Source organism: Talpa occidentalis, unplaced genomic scaffold, assembly GCF_014898055.3.
Source record: "Talpa occidentalis isolate TD23 unplaced genomic scaffold, MPIMG_talOcc4v2.1 talOcc4.13, whole genome shotgun sequence".
Taxonomy (NCBI): Eukaryota; Metazoa; Chordata; class Mammalia; order Eulipotyphla; family Talpidae; genus Talpa; species Talpa occidentalis.
The window spans coordinates 43,241,663-43,254,566 of NW_023601322.1; the positions used below are offsets into that span (position 1 = coordinate 43,241,663).

The following is a 12,904-nucleotide window of genomic DNA, read 5'->3' on the forward strand; positions in this document are numbered from 1 at the left end:
CAGATATGACCCCTCTGATTAAGGTATCCTGTATGTAAAAGCCTGCAAAATAGCCGTGTAGATAGATAACTGATGAATAATTTTTCAGCCTGAGAGAAAGAACAGATACACAAAAGACTATTTCATGTTTTGGGAACAGAAAGGAGATAATATAAAAGAAAATAAGAAGGAAATTAGGAAAAGATAGGGTAAAAAGACAAAACATAGCCAGAACATTTTAGTTCTCTCCTCACAAAAATGACATTGTTTTTCCTCTCAAGGAAATGAAATTCCATGATATGACAATACTGGCATGTGTGCAAGTACTATTTGACTTTGTTTTACCGAGGAGCATATCTCTGTACATGTGGGATAATGACTTTTTCATTTTTTTGAAAACTAAGTATTTTCTCTTTATCTTTTCTCAATTTATTTTCCACACTAGGAAAATACACACAGTATCAATGTAAAAGGCATCAAATTTATTCCAGGTCCTCCTGGAAATAAGGATCTTTGTTTTACTTGGCATGAGTTTTCTGACTTTATTCGAGTACAGGTAATTTCTGGACCACCAACTAAGCTACTTCTTATAGATTGGCCAGAATTAAAGGAGGTAAGTAACTTTCTGCCTTGTTTTAAAGAATGTAATATTACATGGTTTATGGTTTACTGATTTCAAAGTGTCAGTAGATCAGAATAGATGTATTTGTTGTTGAAATAATAACAATACCAGACTGACAGTTATAAAAGAACAAAGTAATATTCTTAATTCTTCATTATTTAATTGATTGTATCCAGATTTGTTTAAAAATACTGTAATAATTCAAATACTGAAAACCAGAAATTTTCAAAAACACAAAATTATTTATAATGAAACCCCAGTTTCAGCAGTTACAGATTTTAGCCTGTTTTGTTTTATTACTCTCTCACACTGACTTAAGAAAAATGTTTTTGTTGGAGTTTTTAAAATCACCTCCTTGTATCCATAACAACTTCAGGATGCTTATTTATGCAAGCAAATTAAATCTTAAATGTTAAGCTTGCAGTTGTCTGTCAAATCTGTTACCTTTATTGAGTTCTTAGTAAATTTTTAGAGTTCTCATTTTTCAGTATTCAGATTCTGGCATTCCATTATGTTGTACCAGGATTTTACCTATTGGTGTGGATAACCTACATTTTCTCTAAATGAAAATGAACTCACATGATCATGGTTGTAAATGAAATAATAACTAATAAAGGATCAGGCCATCTAAGAAAAATTTATATACCTATGTTCTGTTACTTAGATTGCTCCTTTTGATTTGTGAATTTAAGAAAACAGATAAATTAGTATCTGTGCTTTTAAAAATGCATTTTTTCTATAGTAGTGTGTTGACTGAGAAATTCACTAAAAAAAGTTTTTTCTAAAATGTTATTAATTTTTCAGTTGCTTACATATCTGTTTAATTTGGGGGTACACTTTCATACCTCCATATGTGCACATGGAAAAACCACTTTTATTTGGCAGCACTTACACAACAAAACCAGTATGGCTACAAATGTCAACAAAGGATTTGTTGGTCAACAAACAAATCTCGACATGTAGAAAAAATCTTGACATGTTCATCTTTTGATATGATTTTTTGGAGGGGAATGTAAAAAATGATAACTTTTATTGTAAGATTTGTTTATAGCCACTATAGAAATCTAGAGGTTTTGAAAATAAACCTAAAATTAATTTCTCATTCTAGTAAAGGTAAAGTCAAATTACAGAGAAAGCTGAAAAGTAATCACTAATATCTGATATTTTAGAATTTCCTAATTTAACTGAATCCATCTTTTCTTTCAGAATCTTAAGTAGAAAGGGAGAACTGATTTAATGTCTAAGCATGATAAAAAAATATATAAATATGCACATATATTCCCTAATTTAATTTTTAACATTATGGTGTGTTGTTATAAGTGAGGAAACTGAGAATGTTAAATTGCATGCTGTTTTTAGAAAGTGACAGGGGCATGTTAGGGACAGGTTTTTTTATTCATGAACACTTGATTTTGGATTTTTGCCTTTTCCATTGTGTGCCAGAAAACTTTGAATAGTCATTTGGGCTATAAGACATTTATTGAAGGATATCCTTTAAAAGTAGTTATTATCTGATAAGTAGACAATTTTGTGAGGAATAAAGTACCATGATATGTTTATATTTGTAAACTGTCTACATTGTTTTTTAGTCAAGCTTTTTATCAACTTCAACTACAGTTGAATATAGTCAACTATAATTATATAAACTTTGTGGTAGTCAGACATTTTAACTAAATCAATATTAAGAGTTTTTTTTTTAATTAATTACTTACCATAGCCATAGTGCAATTGATTCTCCACTTTTTAGCAACCAGCTAATGTAATTAGGTAACCAATTATCACAGAGAAGATAAGAGCTTGAGGAAGTAGAGAGAAGGGTAGGAGAAAGGTGATAAATCATCTTTCCTTTTTCACTGGTTCTCTCCCATGTTATTAAAATTTTAAAATCTGACAGTGTGGATTAGACTTTTATCAGGTTTCTTGGTTGAAAATGTGTTTCCTCTGATATATTCATAATTAGTAGGCCGGTGGTCAAATTCTGAGAATTATACAGACTCTACATGAAATAGGGAAAGACTAGGAAGCATTTTATTTATTTATTTATTTATTTATTTTTTACATCAGTTTGCATTTTATTTTTTTTTTTTTTGAGCAGATTCTGTTTATTTTTATTTTTTTTTTTTAGATAATAAATTTTATTTTTATATTCCCCCATACAATTGCAAACGCCCCATTCTGACCCCAATCCTTCCCCTCCCGCCCCCCACCCCCCAAAAAGTGTCTCTGGTTCATAGTTTTTTGTTGATTTTGATTTTCACTTTCTTATATTCATTTTCCTGGTCCCTTATTTAAGTTTTCTAGATTCCTGCTATGAGTGAGACCATCCGGTATTTTTCTTTTTCTTTTTGGCTTATTTCGCTGAGCATGATCCCTTCCAGCGCCATCCATGTTGCTGCAAATTGCATGTGTTTATCTTTTTTGAATGCTGAGTAATATTCCATGGTATATATGTACCACATCTTCTTGATCCAGTCATCTATTTTTGGGCATTTGGGTTGTTTCCAAAGCTTAGCTATTGTAAACAGTGCTGCTATAAACATAGGGGTGCAGGTGCTCTTTGGAATTGATGTTTCTGTGTCCTTTGGGTAAATACCTAGGAGTGGAATTGCTGGATCATATGGAAGCTCTATGTTTAGTAGGTCCAGAAATCTCCACACAGCTCTCCATAGTGGTTGGACCAGTTTGCACTCCCACCAGCAGTGCAGAAGAGTTCCTTTTTCTCCACACCCTCGCCAACATTTGTTGTTGCTAGTTTTTTTAATATGTGCCATTCTCACTGGTGTGAGATGGTATCTCATGGTAGTTTTGATTTGCATTTCCCTGATTACAAGTGATGTTGAACATTTTTTCATATGTCTGTTGGCCATTTGCATTTCCTCTTCAGAGAAGTTTCTTTTTAGCTCTTCTGCCCATTTTTTGACTGGATTATTTTCTTTGTTGTTGCTGAGTCTCATCAGCTCTTTGCAGATTTTTGTGATCAGTCCTTTATCATTAGTGTTGGGTGCAAAAATGTTCTCCCAGTTGGTGGGGTTTCTCTTTGTTTTTGTTATTGTCTCTTTTGCTGTGCAGAAGCTCTTTAATTTGATGTAGTCCCAGCTGTTTATCTTTGCCTTCACTATCACTGCTTTGGGCGATGTGTCTGTAAAGATGTCTTTGATGTGCAAATCCCGTAGTGTTTTGCCTATATTTCCTTCTATGTATTTTATGGTTTCAGGTCTTATGTCTAGTTCTTTAATCCATTTTGAGTTGATTTTTGTGTATGGTGTGAGGTAGTGGTCAAGCTTAGGAAGCATTTTAAACCAACAAGATAATGTAAATAATCAGTGACTACTCATACTTAGTTCTGTGTTAATGCTATGTAGAATGGCAGAGGGCTAAAAATAAGAGAAACTAAATTATAGATAGCTGATGAAAATCTCAGAACCTAAAGTAAACTTCTATTTCCATTGAGGTCATTCTAACATAATATTCAGGAGTCTGTTAGAAATCAGTATGTCAAATGCTATTTTCACTTTTATCTAGTTATTAATCATTTCTATAAGGAGAAGATCATTTGCAACAATATAATTGACTTTAAAACTATAAAATTAAGGTTTATTTTCATTGATGAAGATATTTGTGAATAGAAATAAAGTCATGATTTTGTAAGTATTCAACTAATAATTATAACATTATTTGACACTTGAGTTTTTTGTTTTTAATTTTATTTTGTATATTTTTTACATCATTTTTCATTTTTGCACAATGTATGCATTTTCATCTTGGTTATAGTTCCCATACAATTTCCCCTCCCCCCCCTTATTTTGACCCTAATCCCTCCTCACATACACACCCCGCCCTCCATTGTGTGTCTCTGATTTATAGTTGCTTGTTGATTTTGATTTTTACTTTATTATACATGAATTTTAAGGCTTCTTAAAATATTTTTATCTGTTTCTAGTCTATTCCAGTGATTAATGGAAGAGAACTACAAAATCCTCTCATTGTTCAACTTTGTGATGAGTGGGATAATCCAGCACCTGTACCACAGGTTAAAATAAGTCTCATAAAATCTAACTATTTAAAAGTAAGTTTTAAATATCCTTAAATAATTTTCATTTAAAGTTCTGGGTTTCATTTTCATGATAATGTCTTTAGGTATCACATTTCTTTATTAAAAATAAAGTCTTATTCATTGCTTCATTACTGTTTATGTCAATTAAAAGATTTTTCATAATTTATTGTGAGGACGTCAGGTTTATATTTATAGTATAAATATGCAATAATCAGTGTAACAAGAGAATATTGCACAATTATGGCTGCTTGAGTGTTTCCTATACAATACTAATATTTGGATTTCAGATTAGGGTGAATAGCTAACACTGACAAGGTGGATGCAGATAGAATGATTATGTTCCTAAGGACATTCATTTGTTTCTCTGAGTTTTTGTAATTTTCTTCCATTTCTTAGAATTTATCATTGCTGTTCTAATCTATCTGATAAGGAGAACATTTCTTCCATGTCTTTGAAATTAGATTTTAGAGATAAGTTCTTTCTTTGTGTTGTACTATTCCCTTAGGAATCATGTTGCTCTTTGTTGGGTTTTTCCTTCACTCATTATTAGCTTTGGAATTTCAGGGCTGTGTTTGGGGCTTGCTCTGGGTATGGCTTCTCCTCCCTAACTGGTAGGGGTCTGACTTGCTTGAAAGAGCACAGTGATGTCTTAATAAGAAGTTGCGAGGCCTCGGCCTTTCTAGGCGAGTGCTGGTGGGGGTATAATGGGAGGTTAACAAGGCCTCTGACCAGTCTGGGCGGGCCCTGTTGGGTCTTGTGAGAGGTCACCAGGCCTCTGATTATTCTAACATTTTCCCTGGTGTGTGTGCAGGGTCTCACCTAACGGGTGGGCACCATCAGGGTCTCACAAGACATCTGGCCAGTGTGGGCAGGTGATGGCAGGGTCTGTGAGAAGTTGCAAATGCCTGGCTCTGTTTTGACAAAGTTCATATTTTTGATTGGAGGAGATTTCTTTGTCCCAGGTTGTTGCCAAGCAATACAGAAAGAATTCTTGGGATTATATTCAGGCAAGCTTGAGTAACTCTTCACGTTTATAATTTTAGTGAATAAAAGCAGTTGATATTATAAATATACAGTTATCTTGAAATGAATCCATTAGTTCATTTAAGAATCCCCATGGTTATTTCCTAGGACTTGACAAGTTGATCTTAAAAGTCTAGAAACTTATAGTGCCAACAATGACTTGTGATCCACTTGGACTTGTTTTCATAGTAATTGGAGTCAGAGTTCTTAGGCCTGCCAGAAAAAGACTGTGATATTGCTACTGTCTAACCTGCACTAGAAACTTCCCTCTTTTGCTTAGCAACACGAATTTTACCCAGGTGGGAGAAGTACTTGGAGAAAAATGGGTTGAGAGAAATGGATCAGACAGGAAATATAGAACTTTATTCTACCATTTCAATCATTCCTCATTTTCCGTTCATTAGCTATTGCTTTTTTTGTCTTCATGTACCATGATTACCTGCTCTTTAGGTTCCATTCAGCAGAGCTGGAGATTAGTGTTTAGGAGGAAGTCTGCTTTTCACCTACTACAGTTCACAAATTCACTTTTATTCTTTTTTTTTTTTTTTAAGATTTATTTATGCATATAAGAACTGAAGTACAGGCCAGAGGTTTGGAGGACAGTGAGAAAATTTACCAGAGACAGAGTGGGGAACAGAACAGGCAGATAGACTGAAATACACTGCTGAGGGGAGCAGTGGGTGAGTCAGGAGAGGTCTGCTGTGCCATGTGGGTAGCTTCCTGATTGGGGATCAAACTCGTGCTGGGTGGCTGTGGCTAGCTTCATAAGTTGCATCTTAACCCCTTGCGCCACCAGGGAGCCCCCTCACTTTTGTTCTTAATGCTTGTTTCTAGGAAAGTGATTATTTTCTATCATAAATAAACATATGATTCTAGTTTTTAGAGAAGCATTTACAAAAATGCTGAAACCCTTCTATCCAATGATTAAGCAGTATGGCAGTGATCCCTCATTACTTGAAAATAAAGCTTGGTTATCACTATAAAGATAGCAAAGCTTTAAGAAGCTCATCTGACTAAATATAAAGAGAAAGATAAAGTAACAGTGGGTGTAGTGTTATGATGCCTTGAGATTAGTGTATATTTATGTTTATATCTCCTGTATCTTCATTCCTAGCCTCTACATGTCTTAGTTTTGAAATATACCTTCAGTGATTATTTAACTGAATTTCATTTATCAGTGTCCTTGAAACAGTGAGCACAGAATTTTCAACTTGATAAATGAAAGATAAATGAAAGATACTAGTTTCATTGATCAAGGTTATTATCCTTTAGATTATGTGATTACATAATTATTATTTCAACTAGTTCAAATTAGGAAATTTCAAGTCTTAGAAGTTGTGCAGATATGACTTAAATAGTAATATAGGAAAAGAATTTGATCTCTAGAATTTTCTAATTGTTTTGTTTTTTAGCTCACTTCTTCAAATCAACAGCATAAAACAGATGAAAGGGGCAGGGCTAATTTGGGAGTATTCATTGTTCATGCCCAGCCTAGGTAAGAACCAAAAATTTTATAGCTATTAGTATTTTAGATGAGTTTTCTTATTACTTGATGAATTAAATGTAATAATTAACCTTCTGTGTAGTGTTTATCAGAAGTTGTAACTGAATAGGGAGCTGAGACATTTCCTAAATGAGTTAATATTTGTATAAATTTTCTTCGAAATTTTAGGTTATTACTAATGTAATTTGAATCTCCCTCCCTTTTTACTTTTCTTATTAGAGGAGAACATACTATGCAGGTTAGAGCCACCTATAACAAGAATAACATAGACGGACCTATAATTAAGTTAATGATTCTTCCAGACCCTGAAAAACCCATTCATCTCAATGTTAAATATGACAAAGATGCTTCCTTTTTAGCAGGGGATGTTTTCACTGGTGAGTAATTCATAGTTAAAATGAATTTGTAATGATAACTTGCTTTTTGCATTAATGGAATAAATTGTTTATTCTAGGTGTTCAATGTGATAAAAAAGCAAACATGTAATAGCAATTTATTTGTTTTTTTTTTTATTTTTGTTTTTGTTTTTTTTTTTGTGGGACCCTTGCCAGTGGCCGGGGATCGAACTGGCACTGCAGAGGCTGCGGGCAGCCTCGCAACCCAGTGCTCAACCACTGCGCCACCAGGGGAGGCCCGTAATAGCAATTTAAATGGCAAAGAAAGTACATTTGGCTTAGCTATGTCTTCCCCCACCGCCACACACCACCCCTCGCATTCTACATTTCTTCAACAGTCAAGAATGAACTGAAAGTTCACAAGCAAACTGATAGCCTGAAGTTTTTCAGTTTGTGTTTGTTCATTCACTGAATTGTGAAATTCTGCAAAAGAAATATGAACTGTTGAATGGAGAGAACTGTAGGGTTATGCTCTACCAAATATGTTGGGATATTGTCTTATAGAAAACAGAACCAGGCTTTTTAAAATTTAATTTGGATGGAAATGCATCACATCAGAATTCATGGTTAAAGATAATATCAGAATAAGAAATAGTTACTAAATACCTGCTGTATCCATAAAGTACACCAGGTTTTAAGTTCCAGTAATAAATACGATAGTTTTCATTGAGTTCAGTATAGTGTAGGAGACAATCAAGTAAGCAGATAACTTAAGTATATATAGTGTGGCAGGGGCCAAGTCACTAGAAAATAGTATCTGTTTATTGCAAATACTTCTGTTTTCTTGAATGGATTAATTCCTATATATAACAAGCAATGAAAGAAACAGACCAAAAAGTTTAGTTTTAATAATTAGAAGTATTGTAAAGGCCCATGGTAGGTCCTGATGTTATGTGATTTTGCCCAGTTCTCTGAATATCAAAGTGAAGAAATGCAATAAAGCATGGGTAGGTGATAGCTGTGACTGTCTTGAGGTAGCCAAATGCCTTGACATCTAATTAGTGACAGCATGTATGAACAAAATTTCTACTGTCCCTATCTATACGCCAGCAAAAAACTACAGCTAAGGGACCAGAAAACAAAACCGTTTTTAATATCTGAGCTACATTTATATATAACCTTTACTGAGAGATTTAAATCTGTTTGGGAGAGAGCACCTATTTTAAAACCACTATAAGTATCAAATGAATGTTACAGATGATAACTATAAAGAGAATATTATATGTAATAATAGTTATTATATACTGTTGAAAAAATCATGAAGGTAAACATATTTTTGGAATACATAAGACAAATGGAACCACTTGGCCTAATTCTAAGTTGCTGAATATCCATTATCTAAGTTGTTTGGTCTTGTATGCTAGAACTTAGAGCATGGCAAACTGAAAATAGGAATAGCAAAAATGTATTTGTTAGATTTCTGAGGGGAGATTAGCAAAAGAGTGGGTGTCATGATTAGTAAGTTTTATGGACAAATTGTTGGGGAATGTTTATTAAAGAATAGTTTTATTTACTTCATCAGAATTTTATTAACATTGAAACAAGATGTATGATTTAAGACATGCATGTTTAACCAAATCCATTAGTTGAACTAATAATTTTTAATGTTCATCTGACAGATTTTCTGATTACTGTTATTTCTGAAGACAATAGTATCATTAAAAATATTAATCCAGCACGTATTTCCATGAAAATGTGGAAGCAGTCTAACATTGGGAAATGTCCACCAGCAAATGTGAGTCATGAAAAAAGCATTTTAGAAGTTAAAAATAGCTCTTCCATGTAACTTAAAATTAAATTTAATGTGAAAATGCATTGTACACAAAGTGGAGAACTAAAAATTAACCCACTTCGGATTTAAAAAAATACATCTGTATATGCTTCAAAATTAAGTATTGATTGCTGAATAGAGAATTCTATGTTGTTAAAAGTTTTCTTAAACTTTTAAGATATTTTATAATTTAAAATTACCATGTCTCAGGGACAATAGCACGAGGCAAAAAACTATTAATTTACCAGTGAGAGAATATGAGATGAAGAGATGATTGATAGATGACAAGGTAAAGAAAGAATGTAGAATGGTAAGAGCAGTTTGTTGGTGTTAACCAGTGCGGCCCAATAGAAATAAAATACAAGTCACATGATATTTAAAATTTTCTAATAGCCAAGTAAAAAATTTTAAAAAGGCAATATTAATTTTAATGTAGTTTAACCTAGTATATGTAAAAAATTATCATTCAACCTATACCTAATATTTAAATTTATTGATGAGATCTTGCATTTTTTAAATCTTACTAAGTCTTTGAAATTTGTTAGGTATTTATACTTACACTAAATGTTGAATTGCATCCGCTGCATTTCATGTGCTCAGTAGCCATATGTAGCTGTTGGCTACCTTACTAGGCTTATTTTATTTTATTTTTTAAAGATTTATTTTTATTTATTTATTTATACAAGAACCGGGGTACAGGCCAGATGAGCAGGAGGGTGAGAGGATTCACCAGAGACAGAGCGGGAAACAGAACAGGCATATTGACGAAATACACTGCTAAGGGGTGCAGTGGGCGAGACAGGAGAGGTCTGTTGCGCCATGTGGGACCCTTGCTGGCCGGCCGGGATTGAACCAGTGCTGCAGAGGCTGCGGACAGCTTCACAGCGTGGCCCTCAACCGCCTGCCACCACCAGGGGAGGCCCACTAGGCTTATTTTAAATCCACACTGGATTTATTTTTAAATCAAAAGTAAATCTGATTAGAAACTAAACCTTGAACTTTATCAGAGGTTTCCTGTTTAATAATGTCTTTCAAGATGTGTGGTTTATTTTAATCTCATGTTAAATATTGTCTGCCTTAATTTATAATATCAGTCCCATCAAGCTGCTTTACCTTAAAATTATATCACCAACATGGAGATCTATTGTGTACCCTTTACTAATGGTATGCCTTTCCACTATAGTCTCACTATTGTTTCTTACATGCATTGTAAAGATATATATGAGTGTTTGTGTATTTATAAATCCAGATGTGCTCTACATTCACATTTGGGGAAGATACTGAAAGTTTTCATCCTAAATATACTATGTTAAATGTTGTTTTCCTCTCTCCTGTCTTCCCTACTTCCCTTTCTAGGCAGAAACATTTAGTTGTAATAAAATCAAAGATAATGACAAGGAAGACGGCTGCTTTTACTTCAGGTATTTCTCTCATTACTTCATAATGCATATTTTGATACAAAGTGAATCAGCTGTGATAATGTTCACCTTCTCAGCTAGGGAAAAATAATTTATAATTGAATATAAAATGACAGTATCTTAATTTTTTTGTAAGGAAGATTTTTGAGGAAATATATTTTGCTTGAGTGTGAGCTTTATAAAATGGTTTGGGGAAAGACTACTGTAGTAGCTATATTAGCCTTTAAAACTATCCAGGCTAGCTATGAAAAGAATTGCAGTATATTATCAGAGCACTTTCTAATATTTTGTTTCTTCAGAGACTTCTATAATTCTAAATTTAATATTTTATAAAGTATAAAAGAAGATGGAACTAGTGTTTCACTGATTAACTATGTGGCTTTGAGATGTTGCTTTAATTCTGAACCACTACTTTAAATTTTGAGTAGATTCTACAATTTTAACTTTATTTTTACGAGAAAAAGCCTTTCAGCTTTTAGACCAGTAATCGTTTTCTTTCTTTAAATGTATTAGTCTCTTTAATCACATACAAAACAAAAAGTGCAATTACAAACTGTTGTTGTTTATAATTGCGAGTTGTTAGACACACTAGCATTTACTGTTGCGTGTGTATTTAACTTTATTGATATCTTTGCTTCTCCATATGACTGAGTTACTCTCTGCTGTTCTTACATATTATTTGACAGGATTCCTTTGAGTATTTCTTCCAGGTCAGGTCTAGTGATTATGAGCACCCTTAACTTTATTTCAGAACATCTTAACTTCTCCCTCACTTTTGAAAGGTAGTTTTGCTGCATATAGGATTCTTGGTTGATCGGGTATTTTTTTTTTAAATACTTTGAATAAATTGGCCCACTGCCTCTGGCCTCCAACTTTCCGATGAGAAATCTAATCATCTTATGAAGGATCCCTTGTATGTAACTATTCACTTCTCGTTTGCTGCTCTCAGTCGTTTCTCTTTGCCTTTTGAAAGTTTGTTAACAGTGTCTCAGTGTGGGTCTCCTTGAATTCATCTTATTTGGAATTCTTTGCGTGTCTTTTTTTTTTGTGTGTGTGGGACCCTCGCCGGTGGCCAGGGAACCAACCGGCGCTGCAGAGGCTGCGGGCAGCCTCGCAGCCCAGCGTTCAACCACTGTGCCACCAGGGAAGGCCCTTTGAGTGTCTTTTATATTTATATTCCTGTCTTTCATCTAACTTGGGAAATTTTCAGCCCTTCTGCAGATATTTTCTTGCTTGCTTTCTCTGTTCTCCTGGAATTTCCATAATGAGTGTGTTGGTCCACTTGATGGTGTCCCAAAGGTTTGCTTTCTTCCAGTGTTTTTCTTTCTGTTCCTCAGACTGTAACTTCATTGTCTTACTGCAAGTTAACTAATTCTTCTACCTATTGAAATTTGCCTTTAAATACCTGTAGTGAAATTCTCACCACACTTCATTGTACTTTTCAGCTATAGAATTTTTTTGGTTTCTCTTTAGGTTTTCTCTGTTTCCTTTTTGTTCACATGTTATTTTCTTGGCTTTCTCTCTATCTTCCTTTAGTTCTTTGAGGATCGTTAAGATGGTTGTTCTAAAGTGCTTGTCTATTACCTATTCTTACCCGCCTCTGAGTGTTTTTCAGAGACTGTTTCAATTGACGTCTTTTTCCTTTAACTGGGTGGTACCTCCCTGTTTCTCTGTTAACCTTGTAGGTTTTTTTTCCCCCCCTTGAAAGCTAGGAATTTGATTCTAAGAATGTGGTAGTATTGGTGTTTATATGCTCTGCCTTCCTCTCAGTTGTTAGGTTTTATAATTGGTTTTTTGTTGTTGTATGCTCTTTATCTGCCAAGGATGAACCTTAGGTGTTCTTAAGACCTTCTTGTATCTTTTTTGAGCCATTTCCTGGACATATGTCATCACTTTTTAATTTTCTGGAATATTCAGTTGTTTTTAATATCTGGCTCCCAAAAGGGGAAGCGGGGGGACGAGGGGAAAAAGAAAGGATGCTGATCCTTTAAATCCCCTAGAAGTCACTTCAGCAGGAGGCTTAACATTGTCCTCGTTGCAACAATGAGGACTGGAGCAAGAACAGTGGCTGCCTGCGTTTTTATCTGCACTTCTGTGATCAGAGACCACACTCAACAATCAGAACAAAGATCCTCAAT

The 12,904-nt window shown here is 34.0% G+C and overlaps 1 protein-coding gene across 1 annotated transcript in view; it reads left to right on the forward strand.

Moving 5' to 3' along the window:
• Nucleotides 1–12,904, forward strand: part of SMCHD1 (structural maintenance of chromosomes flexible hinge domain containing 1) — a 137,379-nt gene that overhangs the window by 71,157 nt on the left and 53,318 nt on the right. Inside the window, exons 29-34 of the mRNA XM_037508775.2 lie at nucleotides 425–592; nucleotides 4,542–4,667; nucleotides 7,091–7,173; nucleotides 7,402–7,559; nucleotides 9,197–9,312; nucleotides 10,705–10,769. Coding sequence (XP_037364672.1) covers nucleotides 425–592; nucleotides 4,542–4,667; nucleotides 7,091–7,173; nucleotides 7,402–7,559; nucleotides 9,197–9,312; nucleotides 10,705–10,769 — 716 coding nt within the window. The remainder of the gene's footprint in view (nucleotides 1–424; nucleotides 593–4,541; nucleotides 4,668–7,090; nucleotides 7,174–7,401; nucleotides 7,560–9,196; nucleotides 9,313–10,704; nucleotides 10,770–12,904) is intronic.